At 46.7% G+C, this 21,463-nt stretch overlaps 1 protein-coding gene across 1 annotated transcript in view; it reads right to left on the bottom strand.

Moving 5' to 3' along the window:
- The window catches only part of NUP85 (nucleoporin 85), a 32,320-nt gene that overhangs the window by 783 nt on the left and 10,074 nt on the right, over nt 1-21,463 (bottom strand). The window contains exons 6-18 of the mRNA XM_032429455.1: nt 19,977-20,046; nt 18,647-18,768; nt 15,334-15,468; nt 15,106-15,228; nt 14,549-14,680; nt 14,077-14,183; nt 3,398-3,481; nt 3,230-3,295; nt 2,874-3,025; nt 1,992-2,109; nt 1,787-1,887; nt 605-756; nt 91-192 (exon numbers count right to left, since the gene is read on the bottom strand). Coding sequence (XP_032285346.1) covers nt 91-192; nt 605-756; nt 1,787-1,887; nt 1,992-2,109; nt 2,874-3,025; nt 3,230-3,295; nt 3,398-3,481; nt 14,077-14,183; nt 14,549-14,680; nt 15,106-15,228; nt 15,334-15,468; nt 18,647-18,768; nt 19,977-20,046 — 1,464 coding nt within the window. The remainder of the gene's footprint in view (nt 1-90; nt 193-604; nt 757-1,786; nt 1,888-1,991; nt 2,110-2,873; nt 3,026-3,229; nt 3,296-3,397; nt 3,482-14,076; nt 14,184-14,548; nt 14,681-15,105; nt 15,229-15,333; nt 15,469-18,646; nt 18,769-19,976; nt 20,047-21,463) is intronic.

Here is a 21,463-nt window from a genome sequence, read left to right as displayed (position 1 = left end):
GCGTTTCTGGAGGGAAGCAGGGGAGTCCAAGATAGAAGGAGCCTTTTCTCATCGCCATTATGGAATCAACAATCTGAAAGCTAAAATAACCTGGAGTCGCTGAACACCAGGCTCTCTCCACACTGGCCTTCTTGAGGCGAAGTCCTCTAGACATCTCATCAGCTCATATGTTTGCTCTGCTGAAAAAACCACCTAGGAGAGAGAAGAGAGGCTGCTTTGCTTAGCTGCTCCCCAGCCAAGGGCTGCACTGGTTCGGACATGCGCCCAGGTTCAGAGATGGCCTTCCGTATGTGCCCTCTGAAGGAGTGGGCTCTGTATGTGCAACCCTGGGAGGACAGAGAGCCCCAATGCTCATTCCCAGCCCGTCTCGTCAGGGGCCTAGGCTGAATACTGTCAACAGACAGCTGCCTCCTTTCAAATTAAGTAGCTTTTCTTGTGTAGATACTGAATTTCCAGAGTGGGCATTATGGGGGAATCCACACATACGTGCAGGGCCCTACTTGGGAGATGACTTACGGATGTGCATCTACAACAGCTATGGAATGAAGCACAGTCAGGGACTACAAAACACAGAGAAGAAAATCATTCTGAATTCAAACTGTACCTCTTTCTCTTCCAAAAGGGGCAGGGCGTCTATTAGTAGTATTACCCAGAAAGACCGCGGGGCAATCTGGGAAGTCATCAGTGACAGGAGAAGAGAAGCTGCATCAGTAAGACGCTTCTCCCCGTAAAATCGGTGGAACTCGCGGTATTTTCCTATTGAGAAACAGAGCACTAGGTCACCTCTGGCCCGAAACAAGACAAGAGACACCCCAGACCAGCCACTCCAAAGCAGGGAGATTGTTCCAGAACTGTCTCCAAACTCAGGGACCAATGAGACCAACAGGATTGAAAAAAACACATTTTGAAGGGGCTCCAAAGAGCCAAACCTGGGAGAATGTAACCATCAAACCAAACAAGAGATCTGGACTGTAACAGATTGAAGAACCCATAAGTCTCAATCTGATCATGAGGAAATAGGAGATAAACCCAAACTGACGACATTCTATAAGAGAGCAAAAGAGACTCAAAAAATGTCAAGATGAGGGGCGCCTGGGTGGCTCGGTCAGTTACACATCTGCCTTCGGCTCAGGTCATGATCTCAGGGTCCTGGGATCGAGCCCCACATTGGGCTCTCTGCTCAGCAGGGAGCCTACTTCTCCCTCTCCCGCTCCCCCTGCTTGTGAGCGCTGTCAAATAAAATCTTAAAAAAAAAGTCAAGGTGCACAAGCACCGAGAGAGACAGAGTCACGAAAGAGACAGGAAAACTGAATCTGTGAGTGTGGACACGATAAAAGACACCACTGGGACAACTGATGTAACCAGAACATGGACTGCAGATCTGATGAGAGTAGTACATTCGGAGGCTGGGTCTCTAAGATGATCTTCTTGTTCTTAGGAAACACATGCTCAAGTATTTATGAAGAAAGGGGAACAAAGTCTCCAACTTACTTTCAGATTTTTCCCCAAAAACCTGACAGAATAATAAACGAGGCAAAATAAAAATGGTAAATTTGGAGAAAGTGTACATGGGAGTTCCTTAGTCCTTATACTGCTTTTGCACCTTTCTCTTAAGTTTGAAATTACTGGGAAATGTTAGAAAATATGCTTTGCAGAGTCTGGCACACATGGTTCTAGGAGTTTGGGCTCAACAGGAGGGAACACTGGAGAAGCCTAGATCAGTCCGTCCCATCTGCACAACCCACCACTATGCCAAAGGTCCGGGGCTGAGAGCCCAGAGACTCACCCAAGAAGGTCAGTCGATCACTGAGCATCATGGCTGGCCCTAGGTTGTCAATGAGATCCAGATCAGAAAAGGAGCCTCGCTCACAGTAATCCTTGAGGAACCTGCAAGGCCAGGCCCAGAGGTCTGAGCAGGGATCCCAGGACCCCTTCCTCAGCCTCCCAACTTCCTAGCCAGTCCCCAGAAAGCCAGGAGCGGTTGAACCCACCTGTCTGACACCAGCGTGGCAAAGGCAGCATCTTTGGCTCGGATGCTCCAAGACAGCGCAGAGCCCAGGCGATTGTTGCGGACAGCTTTCATGGCTAAGATCTTACAAATGCTGCGAACTTGGCAGGGAAAAAGAGAAAAGGCGAACTCTTCACTCTTCCAATCAGGCCATTTCTGAACTCTGCCAGAGAGGAGCAGGCTTCCCACCTCCTCTGAGCTTTGTGCAGCCTCTCCACAGGCTCCAAATACAACTTGGTTGGCAACACCGGGGACTTGGGGGTTTACAGATTGTCTCCTGGCTCTATTACACCAGGACCCACCCTGACAGGATTGGCTTTGTGACTGGGTTTGATTTCAGGGATGGCAAAAAGATTTTATTGCTCCCCACAGATCGGCTTCTTCATTATCTGTCCAGGTGCCAAAAAACATCCTTTGGGTCTTGAATTGCCCTATGCTTTCAGAGATGGTCATAAGCAAGCAACTGCCTCTGGAAAGAACAACTTAGGTTTTTATCACTCAACAGTGAAGGGAGAAAGGGCAAATATCACTGCTTTCTTTCTGTGCTCTTCCTGAGCTGCCTCTGGTCCTGCTTCCCCACTGAGCCAGCCTTAGCTGGCAACAGCAATGCACCTGCGAGAAGTAAATTCCAAGCTGACCCCAGTCCTGACCTTCCTAGAGTAAGTAGAAGAGAGGACGTGGGTCAGGATCTTTTTAAAAGGCAGTGCGCTCCATTGCTTCTAAGTCCTGATGGATCCCTAGCTGTTTGTCCTTCCTCAATAATTTTCCTGTTTTGGCTTATCTCTTGGGACCCACTGCCCGGCCTCTCTCCAGTCCGGCTGACGCAGCATGAGCAGGAAGTATGCCAGGGGGAGGGCGGGCTCACCTTGCTCAGTCATCTGCCGCTGCTCACAAATCCGCAGCACCTTAAGGGCTTTCTGCTCAGTGCTCAGGGGGATCCGCTCAATGTGCAGCTCCAAGGAAACTCGGCCCAGCTCAGGGCAGTAGTCAAAGTAATCCACTCCCAGCTGCCACAGGCTGCAACCGTCCAAGGACAGACAGGAGATTCTGGTGAGCCCACGTGCTGCCCTGCAGCTTGGGGCCTGGTACCAAGATGAATCCTCCCCTAGACCCCTGTAGCCTTCAGGGAACCAGACAAGCAAGAACATAATCCAAGATCCAGGGGTACTTCCATGCTGAAAAACACCGTGCTGCCGCCTCACACCCTTGGGGCCTTCCTACCTGTGATGAGCAAACAGTCCCGAGGCATATTCCAACAGGAGGAACTCTCTCATGTTAGATCCGAAGCTGGAATAAAACATAACAGGAGACCAAAACCCCTGGCCTGCTGCATTCGGGGCCCTCCCGCAGCCCCACCCCTGACGGCTGGCATGGCTGCCACACACTTACTAGAGGTTGTGCGACTGGAGGAGCTTGCAGTGATCCAGCAGGTCTGTCAGATGGGCCACAAACCACCAGTTGCTTAGAGCAATGCTGTGGGTTCAAATGCCAGGGCAAGGAGGAGAGTCAGGGTGACACTGTGGTCCATGTGAACAGGGACCCTGCATATCCTTTGCATAAAAGGATGGGAGGGACAGTGACAAGTGCAAATCTGTCTGGAAGCACATAGTGAGAAGTTTCTCTGTGCTATGTGGGGACTGACAGTGGATACCCAGGATGGTCAACCCTCAAAGTGGCAGCCAACGATCTAGATCTCTGGAGAATGTCACAGTGAAAATAAAATTCAGGGATCCAATCCGATGCAAAAAATGTGGATACAGAATAATATATAAGAAAAAGAATAAAAAGAAACAGACTTATAAACACAAAGAACAAACTGGTAGTCGCCGAAGGGGAGGGAGGTGGGGGGATGGGATGAGAGAACTAAGTGAAGAGGTACAAACTTCCAGTTATAAAATGAGTAGATCATGGGGATGAAAAGTATAGCATAGGGAATATAGTCAATAATATAATTTTATGTGGAACACACGGTAACTGCACTGCTGGTGGTGAGCATTTTGTAATGTACATAATTATCAAATGTTGGAAACCTGAAACTAACACATCAACTATACAGCAATTAAAAAAAGAAAAAGACTAAAAGATAGGTGATTTCTGATGCTTGATGAAACATGGAATTCAGGGGCGCCTGGGTGGCTCAGTTAAGCGTCTGCCTTTGGCTCAGGTCACAATCCCGGGATCCTGGGATCAAGACCCACATCGGGCTCCCTCTCTCACTATCTCTGTCTCTCTCTCTCAAATAAATAAAATTAAAAAAAAAAAAATGGAATTCAGAGGAATATCTTTATTTGCATTCGGCTTCACTATTAATGTTTCTCTGTTGTACAGCTTTTGATTAGTATACTTACTTTACGAATATGACTATAAACATAGAACATTTAAAAACCATCTTTTGTTTAGGTTTCTATGAGTGCTTTGTATAAAGAAACCTTTGTTAAATTACAAGATTTAGGGGCGCCTGGGTGGCTCAGTCGTTAAGCGTCTGCCTTAGGCTCAGGTCATGATCCCAGGATCCTGGGATCAAGCCCCACATCGGGCTTCCTGCTCCGCAGGAAGCGTGCTTTCTCCCTCTCCCACTCCCCCTGCTTGTGTTCCCTCTCTCACTGTGTCTCTCTGTGTCAAATAAATAAATCTTTAAAAAAAAAATTACAAGATTTATAATATTATTGTATATACAATCTGACCACAATGAAGATTAAGTCCTCCCCCAAACCATATTTTTAACCAAAACCTAGAATCTGAAAAAAAAAACAAAACAAAAAACACCTAGAATCTGGAGCACCTGGGTGGCACAGTCCGTTAAGCATCTACCTTCGGCTCAGGTCATGATCTCAGGGCCCTGGGATCAAGCCCCATGTAGGGCTCCCTGCTCTGCAGGGAGTCAGCTTCTCCTTCTCCCTCTGCCTGCCCTTCCCCCTGCTTGTGCTCTTTCTGTGTCAAATGGATGAATCAAATCTTAAAAACAAAACAAAACATGCGGCGCCTGGGTGGCTCAGTTGGTTAAGTAACTGCCTTTGGCTCAAGTCATGATTCTGGGATTGGGCCACGCATCGGGCTCCCTCTCCCTCTGCTGCTCCCCTGCCTGTACTCTGTCAAATAAATAAAATCTTAAAATACAAAAAAAATCTTCTGGGACCCTTGTTAAAAAAAAAAATGAAGTACAGTTTCTAGGGCCCTTAGTGTCTAATTCCTTGGAAATCACTATTTTACATCATCAGTTGTATGTAAGCTCCCTAGCATCATTTTGTACAAAGTATGCCAATGCACTTCTTGTCAGTGTGCATACATCATTTCCGATTATCCATTTGTTACTTGGCATAGACCTGTTTGTATATAATGCTTGACTATTTTTTTAAAGATTTATTTTAGAGAGAGAACGAGAGCATGAGAATACAGAGTGAGGGGGGCAGGGTAAGGGCTTGATCTCACAACCCCTGGGTGGCTCAGTCTTTAGGCGTCTGCCTTTGGCTCAGGTCATGATCCAGGGTCCTGGGATCGAGCCCGGCATCGGGCTCCCTGCTCAGTGGGAAGCCTGCTTCTCGTCTCCCACTCCCTCTGCTTGTGTTCCCTCTCTCACTGTGTCTCTCTCTGTCAAATAAATAAATAAAATCTTTAAAAAAAATTTAATAAAACTTCTGCCTTGTTCTTAGGGCTATGGATCCTCAGATACTCCATCTGTTCCAGGATTCCACCATTAGGGAATGTCCTTGTTGGCCTTCTCTAACATTCACTTTCAAGATTAGCTTTTTCAAACTTTTTTTTTTTTTTAAGATTTTATTTATTTGACTGGGGCACCTGGGTGGCTCAGTTGGTTAAGCGACTGCCTTCGGCTCAGGTCATGATCCCAGAGTCCCGGGATCGAGTCCCACATCGGGCTCCCTGCTCAGCAGGGAGTCTGCTTCTCCCTCTGACCCTACCCCCTCTTGGGCTCTCTCTCTCACTCTCTCTCTCTCAAATAAATAAATAAAATCTTAAAAAAAAAAAAAAAAAGATTTTATTTATTTGACAGAGAGAGACACAGCAACAGAGGGAACACAAGCAGGGGTAGAGGGAGAAGCAGGCTTCCCGCTGAGCAGGGAGCCCGAGGCGGGGCTCGATCCAAGGACCCTGGGATCATGACCTGAGCCGAAGGCAGATGCCCAACGACTGAGCCACCCAGGCATCCCTTTTTCAAACTTTATTAATAACTGTGTGTATCTATGACATTCAAAAAATTACATATGCTGGGGCGCCTGTCTGGCTCAATTGGTAGAGCATGTGACTCTTTATCTCAGAGCCATGAGTTCAAGCCCTGTATTAGGCACAGAGATTACTTAAAAGAAAACTGGGGCACCTGGGTGGCTCAGTCGGTTAGGTGTCTGACTCTTGATTTCAGCTCAGGTCATGATCTTAGGGTCCTGGGATCGAGCTCAGAGTCGGGCTCCCTGCTCAGTGGGGAGTCTGCCACTCCCCCTGCTTGTGTTCTCTCTCTCGCTCACTCTCTCAAATAAATAATCTTTAAAAATAAAAAAATAATCTCTGCCGATTTTCAAAAACACCTGTATTTCTACATCCTCGAATACTAAGAGTTCTGTAAATTCACTATGTGCTACACAAAGTCGATCATGCTCAAGTTTTTAAGATTTATTTATTTATTTGACAGAGAGAGAGAGAGAGAGAGACAGTGAGAGCAGGAACACAAGCAGGGGGAGTGGGAGAGGGAGAAGCAGGCCTCCTGAAGAGCAGGGAGCCCGACGTGGGGCTTGATCCCAGGACCCTGGGATCACAACCCGAGCCGAAGGCAGACCCCCAATGACTGAGCCACCCAGGCGCCCCTCAGGTTTTTAAAGATACTTCGTTGGTCCAGGTTTTCCTTTAACTATGGCTTTCCTAATTTTGCAATTCTGCTCTGTTACTTCCTGACCTTAGTCCCTATAAATAGGATATCTCTTTATGGCAGGCCCCTAAACAAACCCCAACTCACTGGATACTGTTGTTGCTCTTAATTATTCTAATTTCATCATAGGTCTTTGTGTATCAGTAATTCAATGGAATATTGTCATTTGGTTACCTAGACAGTGTTTTGTTTTAAAGATTCTTTTTGAGGGGCGCCTGGGTGGCTCCGTCGGTTAAGCGTCTGCCTTCGGCTCAGGTCATAATTCCGGGGCCCTGGGATCAAGTCCCACATCGGGCTCCCTGCTCACTGGGGAACCTGCTTCTCCCTCTCCTCCCCACTCGTGTGCTCTCTCTTGCTATCACTGTCTCTCAAATAAATAAAAATCTTAAAAAAAAAAAAAAAGGATTTTATTTGAGAGAGTGAGCACAAGCAGGGGGGAGAGGGAGAGGGAGAGGGAGAAGCAGACTTCCCACTGAGCAGGGAGCCTGATGTGGGACTCGATCCCAGGGTCCTGGGATCATGACCAACTAGACAGTGGTTTAACAAAAAAGGTACCACAAATGGTCCTTGAGACCACAGTTTCAGTCAGTCCCTACTTCTCTATCCCCTTCATCTAAAAAATGTAAGTAATTTTAACTTTTGCCTACCTGGACTGTTTTATTTATTATTTATTTATTTATTAAGATTTTATTCATCCATTTGACAAAGAGAGCACACAAGCAGGCAGAGCGGCACGCAGAGGGAGAGAGAGAACCAGGCTCCCTGCTGAGCAGACAGAGCCCAACATGGGGCTCGATCCCAGGCGCTGAGCCACCCAGGAGCTGCTGCACTATTTTAAAAAGAAAATAAGAAAATGGATATAAAATTTGCTTTAAAAAGATTCCTTTAGGGGCACCTGGGTGGCTCAGTCGGTTAAGCGTCTACCTTCGGCTCAGGTCATGATCCCGGGGTCCTGGAATCAAGCCCCACATCGGGCTCCCTACAAAGAGGGAAGTCTGCTTCTCCCTCTTCCACTGCCCCTCCCAACTTGTGCTCCCACCACTTGTGCCCTCCCTTACGCTCTCAGATAAATAAAATCTTCAAAAAAAGATTCCTTTGAATAGCACTCTATAAATATAAAAATCAGTAAATCTGAGATTGAGGTTAACATATAACTAATCCCCTACTAAACTGCTTACTGAGCACCATGGACCTGCTTTAGCAGCACTGCAAAGTGGTTCAAATCCAGTTCTGCTACTCAGTGACTGGTCAGTCACCGTTTTAACTTTAGCTTCATTGCCAAAGTGGAGGAATTAAAATGGCCAGTACCGTGTTTTGAGACTCTGAAGCCATCTTTAGAAACTGAAGTTATGAAAAATTCAAAAACAACAGATAAGTGGCGCCTGGGTGGCTCAGTCGGTTGAGTGTCTGCCTTCAGCTCTGGTGGTGATCCCAGGATCCCGGGATGGAGCCCCACATGGGGCTCTCTGCTCGGTGGAGAGCCTGCTTCTCCCTCTCTCTCTGCCTGCTGCTCTGCCTGCTTGTGCGCTCTCTCTTCAATAGATAAATAAAATCTTAAAAAAAAAAAAAAGTAACAGATAAAATCAAAAGTGGCCAGTCCCATGGGGTGCCTGGGTGGCTCAGTTGGTTAAGCATCCAACTCTTGATTTGGGCTCAGGTCATGATCTCAGGGTCATGGGATTGATCCCCCCATCAGGCTCCACATTCAGCAAGGAGTCTGCTTGAGATTCTCTCTCCTTCTCCCTCTGCCGCCCCCCCCCCCCCCGCTCTCAGGCACGTGCATTTTAAACTAATAAAGAAAAGCTTTAAAAAAAAATGGCTGGTCCTAGGGAAAAATATTAAATGAGGTGAGCAAATATAAGCCTTCAAGATATAGGGCGCCTGGATGGCTCAGTCAATTAAGCGTCTGTCTTCGGCTCAGGTCATGATCCCAGGGTCCTGGGATCGAGCCCCGCATAAGGCTCCCTGCTCAGCAGGGAGCCTGTTTCTCCTTCTGCCTCTCCCCTCCACTTGTGTTCTCGCTCACTCTGCTCTCTCTCAAATAAATAAAAAGCTTTAAAAAAAGAAAAAAAGAAAATAAACCTACAAGACATAAAAACAAGTTGCCTTCCCACATACACTACATGGACAGTCCACCCTCCTAGAATAAGCTCCATATAGAAAATGAATCCAGAGGGAGTAGTTATTTGAACAGAGGGCTGGAGGAGGAGGGGAGGACAAAGGAAGACAAGGAAAAGGAGCCCTCCCAAAATAGGGGCAACAGCCAGTGTAAAGGCCCTGCAGTAGAAACTCTGTCTTGTTCCTACTTCAGAATGAAGCCCGTGTGACTCAAACTTCGAGGTAAGCATAGGCCAGCTCACTTAGGGCCTTGTGAGGGGAAGCTGCTGGGACAGAAAGCAGGAAAATATGGTTTAACACTGAAAACACTGGCAAATCAAAACCACAGTGAACTATCAGCTCACACCTGTCACAATAGCTAAACTCAACAACACAAACAACAGATGTTGGCAAGGATGTGGGGAAAGGGGAACCCTTGTGCACTGTTGGTGGGGATGCAAACTGGTGCAGCCACTGTGGAAAACAGTATGGATGTTTCTCAGAAAGTTAAAAATAGAAGGGGCGCCTGGCTTAGTTGGTAGTGTGCGCAACTCTTGATCTCGGGGTCTCAAGTTCAAGCCCACCACCAGGTACAGAGCTTACTTACAAAAAAAAAAAAAAAAAAAAAAAAAGGTTAAAAATACAACTACCTGGGGCACCTGGGTGGCTCAGTTGTTAATTGGCTGCCTTTGGCTCAGGTCATGATCCCAGGGTCCTGGGATCGAACCCCACATCGGGCTCTCTGCTCGGCAGGAAGCCTGCTTCTCCCTCTCCCACTCCCCATGCTTGTGTTCCCTCTCTCGCTGTCAAATAAATAAATAAAATCTTAAAAAAAAAAAAAAAAAATACAACTACCCTATGACCCAGCAATTGCACTACTAAGTATTTACCCAAGGGATACAAAAATACTAATTCAAAGGGGTACGTGCACCCCAATGTTTATTGCAGCCTTATCTACAATAGCTAAACTATGGAAAGAGCCCAAATGTCCATCGACTGATGAGTGGATAAAGAAGATGTAAGATATATAGTTTGAGTCACACGGGCTTCTGGTCCTTGTTAATCTGACTCCTTTCTGATCTCTGTCACCTCAAGCCCTCCCTTAGTCTTTCGGTTCTAAGAGACGTTGGCAGTTCCTTCAGCAGGTAACAGGCCTTCTTTCTTTCCTGCCTGTGCCTTTCCCCATGCTTTTCTCTCTGCCTAAAATGATCTTTTCTGATGTTCTTTGCTGAACTTTCTTTGCTGAACTTTTCAGGACTCAACTTGAATGGAGCCTCCTCCAAGAATTTTTCCCTCACCTTCCAATCTGATGTAAGGTCCTCTCTTAAGGGGTTCCACAACATCTGGCCTACACAGCTGCTGTTACTCAGACTGATGCTGACGGTGACGGCCAGACAGCCAGCCAGTGACAGCACGCCCCAGTCTGGCAGCCCTCGAGCACCTCCCTGAGGGGATACGGCAGCCTCTAAGGCTGCAGGGCAGCAACCACCGAAGGCAGAGAGCTAATGACACAGCTCGAGTGACCAAGACAAGCTTATGCTGAACAAGGCCTATTCGCCCTCCCTGAAGAGCTAGATAAATCTCAACAAATTTTGGAGCTTCACACTATGATGGAGAACCCCAAAAGCAAGCTCTATGTAGGCCAGGCAAACAGCCCCATCATTCAAAGATGTTTGAGGAAGGCTCAACTAACAGCTCTGGGATGGCCTCTGCTAGAAAAGAGAGAACTCTGGAGCTGGGGACACCAGCCAGGTGAAGGTCCTACCCGGAAGACTGCAGCTCTCCAACGGACTGTCTGCCCTGCACTGGAGCCACCGCTGCCCCCTCACCCCAACTCCTCTCTCGCTTCGGTGGCTCTACAGCAACCACTGCCTAGCTGAGCTCGGGCGCCCGTGGACCTTCTGCAGATGGCGTGTGAAGGTCTGTCTGCGCCCCGCGGCAGCCAAAGTTATGGGCCAGGCCAAAGTTCCAGCAAGAAAATTCTAGATTCAGGAAAACATTAAACTGGACCTCTTCTTAGTTTTTGAAGGAAGCCTGTTTCCTTCTAGTTCATTATTTTGGGAGGACCTCAAGGGCACCAGAAAACTGCCATGTTGCTCAGCTCTCGGTGCCTGTGTGCCAGCTCCCTGTTTCCTTCTGCCAGATAGCACAGAACTGGCTTTTAGGGGAAGCTGTAAGCTGCGGGGATGGCGGCGGGGCAGGTAAGATGAACACTTGGATTCCCGACTTCTCCTTTGAGCTGTGGAGATAACAGGCAAACATGTGGCCCTTCAGCAGGGGCTGATGAACTATGGCCTATGCTCTACTTCAGAACGCTTCACTGCCCCTTCTGCCCCAAACGGTCTGGCTGACTTAACATGGGGATCACCAGGTGCCCATTTAGAAATCTCCCTTCTAGGGCGCCTGGGTGGCTCAGTGGGTTGGGCTTCTGCCTTTGGCTCAGGTCATGATCCCGTGGTCCTGGGATCGAGTCCCACACTGGGCTCCTTGTTCAGTGGGGAGCCTGCTTCTCACCCCACCTGCCACTGCCCCGCTTGTGCTGTCAAATACACAAAATCTTAAAAAAAAAAAACAAAAAACCTCCCTTGTAGCACCTTTAAAAAGTATTCCCCTCGTTCCCCTTTACAAGGTAGTCATGAACCCAACTGACATCATACCCAAAGAAAGTAGCAAGACTTCCCTACACCACCAGCCCACTGGCCCAATTCCAGATGTTCACCACTTTCCCAGGAACCCAGCTTGGGTCTGAGTGGTATAACTCAGGAGAAACCAAGTGCTCACAAGACCTCAAATCCAATCCTTCCCCACCCAGGAGGGCACATTTCTAAAACTCTGCTACTCTCTCTGAAAATACTTCAGCCTTTCCTCCAATACCTGAGATAAGGTCCCAGGACTTGCATTACGGTACCACTTTCAAAATAGAGTAGGAAGTAGCTTCCTGATCAGAAAACCCAAGCTCTGGGGCACCTGGGTGGCTCAGTCATTAGGCGTCTGCCTTCGGCTCAGGTCATGATCCCAGGGTCCTGGGATCAAGCCCATCGGGCTCCCTGCTCGGCGGGAAGCCTGCTTCTCCCTCTCCCACTCCCCCTGCTTGTGTTCCTGCTCTCGCTCTCTCTCTCTGTCAAATAAATAAATAAAATCAAGAAAGGAAAGAAAGAAAGAAAGAAAAGGAAAGAAAAAAGAAGGAAAGGAAAGGAAAAAGGAAAGGAGAAAGGAAAGGAGAAAGGAAAGGAAAGGGGAAAGGAAAGGAAAGGGGAAAGGAAAGGAAAGGGGAAAGGAAAGGAAAGGGGAAAGGAAAGGAAAGGGGAAAGGAAAGGGGAAAGGAAAGGAGAAAGGAAAGGAAAGGAGAAAGGAAAGGAAAGGAGAAAGGAAAGGAAAGGAAAGGAAAAGGAAAAGGAAAAGGAAAAGGAAAAGGAAAAGGAAAAGGAAAAGGAAAAGGAAAAGGAAAAGGAAAAGGAAAAGGAAAGGAAGGAAGGAAGGAAGGAAGGAAGGAAGGAAGAAAGAAAGAAAGAAAGAAAGAAAGAAAACCCAAGCTCCAAAATTTACAGGAAACGGAAATACTTTACACCCTTTCCTGCTTGCCAGGACAAAGAGATGCCCAGACTAAGGGACTGAGAGCCTGATCCTTCCTTATGTGTGACTGGCAGGAGGGTGATGCCATTTTCTGTGGCATTCATGAAAGTCACTCTTCTTCACTGGCACCCCTCTCTTTTTTCTACTGTCACTGCAGAGAACAGTGTGCTTTCCCCTTTCGTTATCCCTCCTCCTGGTTTTGCTCAAATCTGATTTGTTTCCAAAAATTCAGATGTGGCTTATGAAGGAAGCCCTGGTGGAAATAACCCACTGCTATAACAGACAGTGTATTTAGGAATGCCCATTACTTCGAATTATAGGCAGAGATAATGACAAAGCCAAATAACAACATGTATGTGTGCACCTTTGTAAGTTACTCTAACCACTCTGTGTAGGTGCCCCACCCCCCACCAGCTGGATTCCGTAAGTCATCTTCCAGCTCCAGCTACACATCTGTGAAAAGAATATGGACACAAAACCTGGTTTTCTTTCTCCAAATCTAGCACCATTTTCTTCAAGCTCTGGTTTTGCGCTGGCTCAAACAGGAGGAGCATAGCAGGAGGGGATCCCTTCCCATTGCCTAGATCTACTGAAAAAGATCCAGTAGAGGTCAGTGAATTTGATACTGAGCAAGGCCGTCTGCTGTAGTTCCCAACAGTCTCCCTTCCAGGAGTCTTCAATGCAATACCCACTTGTCCGGGCTGCACAAGGGACGCCAAACTGTGTCTGACTTACTATATACGGAAATTCCTGACAAGCTGTACCTTTGATTCATTATGTCTGACGCTCCCTTTCCCGCCTTGCTGAAGGTTCAATGCACTGACAAGACACCCTTTTGAGGAGAGGGGTGGTGTAGAATCCCTGCTCTAAAGAGACTCAGCCCGGAGCCTGCTGGGGTAGCAGGCCGTGGCTCACTAGAGAGTGAGACTACTGAGAAGTGCTCTACCTTAAGGCAGTCTGCATAGCCATCAAGTTCCAAGAAATAGGCTTGCTGGCTTTTTCTGGATTTTAAATATCAAAGTAGGGCGCCTGGGTGGCTCAGTTGGTTAAGTGACTGCCTTCGGCTCAGGTCATGATCCTGGAGTCTGGGGATCGAGTCCCACATCGGGCTCCCTGCTCAGCGGGGAGTCTGCTTCTCCCTCTCCCGCTCCCCCCTCTTGTGCTCTCTCTCTCATTCTCTCTCTCAAATAAATAAAATCTTTAATAAATAAATAAATAAGTATCAAAGTAATTTACTGCAACGTTGTTCAAGTAAACACCCCTGAAATGAAAACTGTTATAAATACAGTAGCCCTCAAGCCTCAGGAAGGTCCCCAAGCTTGTCCAGAGAGAAGCCATTATCTACCTCCATGTGGCTCAGGAGGGGAGCATGTGTGTGGGAAGAAAGTTAAGACACCAGTAAGAAGGAAGAAGACATTCTAAGAAAGGATGGTGGTGACGGGTGCAAAACACTCTGACTATACTTTGTGTCACTGAACTGCACACGTAAAGACAGAAAAGGTGGTGGCGCAGCAATTCCTACCTGCATTCCTTGATCACTTGGTGGATGTCAAACTCAAAGGCTGCCAACAAGATGTTGTCCAGGGGTTCTGGGCTGCTCTCACCTCCCAAAAACAGGTCAAGGCTGGACTGTGGAAAGGTGGTGACCCACTCAATTCCCAGACGGAAGCAGAGACTCAAGGGGGCAGGCAGGGCTGCTGTGTAGGGAACCCTGGAGAAGGGTGATGGGGTCCTTCAAAAAGGGCCAAAGGAAGGGCACCTGGCTGGCTCGCTGGAAAAACGTGCGACTCATGATCTCTAGAGTCTTGAGTTTGAGCCCCACGTTTGGGGTAGAGATTACTAAAAAAAATAAACTTAAAAGAAGGAGGGAGGGGCAAAGGGAAGACCCTTCCTGTTCTCCAGGGAGGTTCAACTCAAAGAGGCCGCACACTGAAAATGACCTAGCCCACAGGATTCCTACTCCCCACCACCATCCCTTGGGAGTTCAGGCTCACCTGGGCATAGAGGTGCAGGTCAATGGGTTTTACTGTGGGATGAGAGTACAGGAGCCGGGTCACTAGGAAATGATACCAGTTATTCAGAAGCTCCTTCTGCTCCAACAAGGCAGCTTCATCTCCCAGCATGATCTAAGGAAAGAGATTTTTTACCTCAGTTCCAGAGCCAACTTCTCTGTTAACTCTCCTGATCTCAGGGCGCCTGGGTGGCTCAGTCGGTGAAGCGCCTGCCTTTGGCTCAGGTCATGATCCTGAGGTCCTAGGATCGAGCCCTGCATCAGGCTCTCTGCTCCGCGAGAAGCCTGCTTCTCCCTCTCTCTCCAACCCCCACCCCCAACTCATGCTCTCTTATGCGTGCTCTCAAATAAATAAATAAAATCTAAACAATAAAACAAAAAATCTCTCCTGATCTCAACTAGAGCATCTGATCTGAAAGCTCTTCCTTCCTGGCAGAGCTGATGGATAGCCTTGTCCAAAGAGGATCATGTCCCTGCCGTTGCTGTGCTGGATGTCACAGCCCCAACTTGGACCCCAACCTAGACTTCCTTTCCACAGACCTTGCAGAGAGACTCCAGGTGAGGACTGGCAGCAAACGTGCTGTCCTGGAGGTGACGCTCACATTCCTCATGCCAGTGCTGCCACTTCAGCTCCAGCTCTGTCAGCGTCTGGGTGTTACCAGGCTAAGGGGAGAGACACAGTGAGATGCCATCGCCATAGAAACCCCTTGTGCTTAATGAACGAACCCCTCTCTTGTGACCCAGCAGAGCAGGGCTGCTCCCACATACACTGAGAACGGGCATTGTCCTCATCAGGTCCCCTAGGATTCGGCACATGCCTGCAGAGGAGGGGCTGGCGTCGGCTTCCTTGGAGAGCATCTGCCGAGCCTCGTCCAGCCGGCCCTGTAGTACCAAGATGGTCACCTGGGAGGACACACAAGAGCATGAAATTCACGGAGGTCCGGAAGCCAGTCTCTTCAATCCACACTTGGGCTTCCTAGCCTTATGGAAGTGTGATGGTTCCCTCCCTCCAGCAGTAATCTAAGTCACCTAGTCTAAGGGTTTTAACCTGGACCATGCTTTTCAAACTGCATGTTGTAACCCATTACAGATTGCAACCAACTTTTTAAAAAATAAATGAAATGTGGACGCCTGGCTAGATCAGTCGGTAGAGCATGCAACTCTTAATCTCAGGGTCATGAGTTCAAGCCCCACACTGGATGTAGAATTTACGGAATGAATGAATGAATGAATGAAATAGAAAACAGAAAATGACATAGTACATCAAGTAAAGATTGGTTCAGTTCAAATAAATATACATACACACACATACACTCAATATAAATAGTCAACCCTCTTTATTCAGAGATTCCATATTTGTGAATTTGCCTACTTGTTAACATTTGTAACCCCAAAATCAATACGTGAGGTACTTTCATTACTTGTGGACATGTGCAGAGTGGCAAAAACTGAGTCACTTGATGTGCACGTTCCCAGCTGAGGTTGAACAAGGTGGGGCACTCTACCTTCTCGTATCAACTCTCACACTAAACAAGTGTCTTTCTAAGGATCTACCTAGTGCCACTTTTTTTGTATTGTGGTGCTTTTTGCTGAGCCCCAAGCATAGTGCTGAAGTGCTATACTAAGTGCTAAGTGCTAAGAAGGGATGATGGCCCACAGGGAGAAAATGTGTGTTAGATAAGCTTCATTCAGGCATGCACTACAGTGTTGTTGGCCATCAGATCAATGTTAATGAGTCAATAGTATATACTAAATAAGGTGTCTCTAAGCAAAACCATACATAAAACAAAGTTATATACTGATCGCCTGACAAAAATGGGATCAGAGGCTGGAAGAATCCTGTATTACAGTAACCAGTAATAACAATGTTCCAGACAACTTTATAGACCTTAACGGTCATGAATAATGACAACCAACAGTATATACACACTAACAAATACGTAAAACATACAAAGTAACATTTTCCCGTACTAAGTCATGCTCAAAAAAGCCAAAGATATATATGCTGACAAATCCCCAACTTCTCCCTAGCCTGCACTTCCTTCTCTGGATTCCAGACTTGTATACCTTACTGCCGACACAGTGTCTCCACTTGGACCTCATGGGCATCTTAAACGTAGCATGTCTAAAAGTAAACACCCGGCTGCCTCCAACTCACCAACCTGATCTTCCCACATTCTCCTATTTCTTACAAACACACATCTAATCTATTAGCAAATCCCATCAACGGTATCCATAAACTGCATCCAGAATCTAATCACTTTTCACCACCTCCTCTGTTCGGCACCCATCCTTGTCCAAGTCACCACCATCTTTGCCTGGTTTAGTACCATAGCCTCTAGACTGGTCTCTGCTTCCACCCTTGCTCCATCCTTTGTAGGGCAGCCAGAGAGCCTTGAACACCTACATCCAATCACAGTGGGAATACTCAGCTCTCTAATGCCCCCTCACCCCATATGACTCAGGGGTTGTGTCCATCAACTAGCTTACACACATATATGTCCTTTAATCATAACAATTTTTTTTCAAGATTTCATTTATTTGAGAGAGAGCACGAGTGGGGCGAGGGGCAGAAGGAGAGGGAGAGGGAGGAGCACGAGTGGGGAGACCTGACGTGAGACTTAATTCCAGGACCCCCAGATCATGACCTGAGCTGAAATCGGGCTTAACTGACTGAGCCACCCAAGCGCCCTAATCATAATTTTAAACATAATCTTATTATTATCTGCACTATACAGAAAAAGAAACTAAAGGCTGTTAAGTAACACATTTAAGGCCCCACAGCTAGAAAGAGGCAGAACTGGGATGCTAACTCTGGCAGTCTGGCACTGCAGACCATGTCTCACCACTCTGCTCTACCGCCTCTCTCAAAGTTAAAGTCCTTAGGACAGTCCAGGGACCCCTCCGATCTGACCCTGTGACTCTGCCCTTACCTCCCCAACTCCTGCCCTTGCTCACGCTGCTCCTGATCCCACTGAGCCTCCAGGTGAGAGCGTTTGCAGGTCTCACTGTCTACAACACTTTCCCCTCCTTTGGCCCAGTGCCCCTCCCCCCACATCACCTCATGAGGGAGGCCTTCCTTGATTCCCCAGCTCTAGAATTGCCAATTCCCCAGCTTGGCTTTACTGCTCTCCATACCACAGTGCCTCCCTGTTAGGCATGCTACATATTTTACTTGTTGCTGCGTTTATTTCCTGTCTCCCCACCCAGGATGTAAACTTCCTAAGGGCAGTAATCTTTGCCCACTTTGGTCATGGTTGTTTCCTCACTGCCTTGCAAACAGGAGCACTCGATAAATACTCAGTGAATGAATCAGAGACTCAAAATCTGGGCCCAATACTTCCTGAACAAAGACTCTCCCCTCACTTGCACAGATCTCCCAGCAACGCCCAGAAATAGCATCAAAGGCTATAATTCTTTACTGGAATTCCAGATTTTATAGTCTAATCAACTTTCCATTATTCAGGTCAACTAGCACTCTTCTCCCCAGTCCCTACCAATTGGGTCACAGATCAGTAGGTACAGAATACATACGTATCTACCCACCCACACACAGTCACAACCCCAATACACATGCTGACTTCCAAACTGATAATCCAAAATGACTCCAGGATCATCAATCTTTTTGTTTTTAATAGCTATACGGAGCTATAATTTATACACTATAAACATTCATCTATTTAAGTAGTGAGTTTACAGAGTTGTGCACCATCACTACAATCCAGTTTTAGAACATTTCTATCACCTCAAAACCCCTCCTGCTCATTTAATCTCCTACCCCCTCCAGCTTCTATCAAACAGTTTTATCACGTCTTCTCTTCCTTAGATTCACAAAGAAATTAAATGTCCCTGCTCACTGGAAAGTCTACAAAGCATTACTTTTCTTATAAAACAACTTAGTTCTAAACTCTCCTGTGGAGCAGGGAAGAAAAGATCTAAGAGCATCTCCATAATCAGACCCAAGGAGCCAGTCCGAGCGTGAGCAGGCTCAGCAGGCAATCCTCAGGCCCGCCTGCAAGCACTGGGAAAAACAGACCATGAGGTAGAAGGCAGGAAGGCCCGGCCTGCAGGAGATGCTTACCAACTTCCAGAAGCTCTCATGTTTGCTTGGATTCTCACTGCCCAGGACATCTGCCAACAAACTGTCCACTTCACACACATGCAGTCGGACCCAGTCAAGGAGGTGAAGAAGGAGAGGGCCGGCTGGGAGGAAAGACTCTTGTTACACACAAAAACCTCAGTTTCATCTGCAGCAAATTCCACTTTCCCAATGTACAGACAGAAAATGTAGGGCAAACAAGATGGCTATATAGGAAGTAGTTTATCCCACTTAGGTGGGCACCCATATGGTCCTAGATAAACGACTGGACTAGCAAATGGACCTTTACGAATAGTTCCTCTGAGCCAGGCAGCTCCACCTTTCATGAATTTTTGAAAGGGCTGAATCTCCCCTCCCCCTCCACCCCCAATTCTTCATGACTATGCAGTACTCTATGGCTATGTAAGGAATGGCCACTTAGGGATTGCTACTGACTAGGTGCTAGGTATGCTAAAAACATAGCAACAGCCCTCAAAATATACTGGAGGAGGTAAACATAGAAACAACTAATTTTAATTTCACATTGCTTAGGGCTTTAGCGGGAGTATGAGTAAAAACCTATGACTGCACAGAGATTATTAACACTCATTTATGGATAACAGCAAACATAAACCATCAAGAGAATGAAAAAAAGCCTGCAGCACGTCCACAGAGAGCCCACTCATGCCAGGATACCATACCGACCACAATTTAGTTCAAGAACATGGAATAATTCAGAGTGGACAGTTCACATGTAGGGCTGCCCCCTCCCCAATCACTGTAGACAGAATTCTCCCAGTGACTTTGCCTCCCACCATCTAATCCCTCCTCACATCCCTAAAACATTTTTCCTTTCTTTTAATTTTTATTTTTAATTCTAAACAACCAACATTTATTATTGCACATTTCTGGAGGCCTGAAGTCTGAGATCAAGGAGTGGACAGAGTTGGTTCTTTGAGGCTGGGAGGGAGAACCCATTCCATGCCTCTCCCCTGACTTTCCAAAAACTCTTAAGCTTGACCAGTCCACCATATGAATCTTGACCACCCCTGTCACACACTAGTCCAGTATGCTTTCCTGGTGTTTTTCAGGGGTCACCTGACCAACATCTTAGGTTTTCAGAAGACATTCTTTCTCACTATTTTTTGTAGTATCTGACAAAACGGCAGACTTCCTTGGTGTTATGTACAGCTTTCTACTGATTACACTGATGAAAAGTGAGGAAAAGAGCATCCTTGGCAATAAAGCGCTCGCTCATCACAACACGCAGGAAAGACAAAGGAAAGGGCAGGGGGACGCCTTTGATGTTGTGAAGGGGTGATTCCATGCTCACCTGGGGCTACTTCAATAAAAAGAATCTCACAAAGGTTCCAAATGAGCTCCATTGCTGACAAAATGGAGACCTAAGGAAGAAACGGAGACAAAGTTTTAACTGAAAACATTCCTGACATTTCTCTTAGAGCAAAGGAATGAAGAAGCAGGGCTTGAATCATATGACATTCACTCATTATTAACTCAACAATTACTGAATATTCCTATGGCAGGGTTTCCCACAGGGAAGCCAGTGAGTGAATTTTAGGGGGTGGTAGGCAGACTAACATTTTTTTTTATTTTAATGGTTCTTGTTTTAGTTTAATGTACATTATAGAAGAATATAATTAGCTCATCACGCCCAAGGTCTTCATGAATATTTTGATTTAGAAAGAGGCTCTAAGTAAATGGGAGATGATTCTTAGAAAAATATTCAGTAAATAATATTAAAAATTCTACAGATACAGAAAAAACTGTGAAGTTGATATTCAAGGGACTAAAGTTTAAGAAAGTCTATTAAAAGTCAAACCCAATATAAGACCCAAAAATACATCAGGTCTGGACCCTGCCCTTAGGAACATGCAGTCTCCTCTTCCCCATCATCCTTTCATACACAAACACAGACTACCTTATTCATAAGGGAAAACAAATGCTTTGCTGACTGTGCACTAGACCGCAACAGACACAGTGCACTAGGCCCTATTCACTACGGAGTCTGAACACTGTCAACATTCTACCGAATAGAGAGAATTCTTTCACTCATCTTCCAGCTCCAACTAAAGTAAACAACTCAGTAAAAATACTGGGTTCATGAGCTGAGTACAGTTTATAAAAATAATTAGTGATTCCAAAAGCTCAGCTCACTATCTCAGGTGACACTATGTGGTTAGGATTGACATTTCCCATAAGAACTGGAAACTCAGGGCACCCGCGTGGCTCTGTCGGTTAAGCATCTGCCTTCGGCTCAGGTCACGATCCCAGGGTCCTGGGATCGAGCCCCGTATCAGACTTCCTACTCAGCGGGGAGTCCATTTCTCCTTCTGCCCCTCCCCCTGCTTGTGCTCTCTCGATCTCTCTCTCAAATAAATAAATAAAATAGAAAAAAAAAAAAGAAACTAGAAACTCATACAAGTACTTATCAAGCACACCCTTGTCTTCCATGTGCTATGGCCTTGAAGGGGGCACCAGGAAGTTCAAGATGATCCTTACCACCCCCAAAGAGTTGTCTATCTAGCTGGAAAGAAAAGACTTCTGCAAAAACAATGATTGTGGGGCAGCTGGGTGGCTCAGGTAGGTTGTGTCCGACTCTTGATTTCAGATCAGGTCATGATATTAGAGTCGTGGGATCAAGCCCTGCATCTAGCTCATCGGGCTCACTGTTCAGCTGGGAGCCTGCTGGAGATTCTCTCTCTCCCCTCCTCCCCCTTCCCCTCCCCCTGCTCAGACTCTCTCTCTCTCTCTCTCAAATCTTTAAAAAACAAAACAAACAACAACAAAAATAATGATTGC

The sequence above is a fragment of the Phoca vitulina genome, unplaced genomic scaffold (genome assembly GCF_004348235.1).
Source record: "Phoca vitulina isolate PV1807 unplaced genomic scaffold, GSC_HSeal_1.0 scaffold41, whole genome shotgun sequence".
In the NCBI taxonomy this organism is placed as follows: Eukaryota; Metazoa; Chordata; class Mammalia; order Carnivora; family Phocidae; genus Phoca; species Phoca vitulina.
The sequence above is the reverse complement of the archived record's forward strand: the minus strand, read 5'-3'. Positions and strand labels throughout refer to the sequence as shown.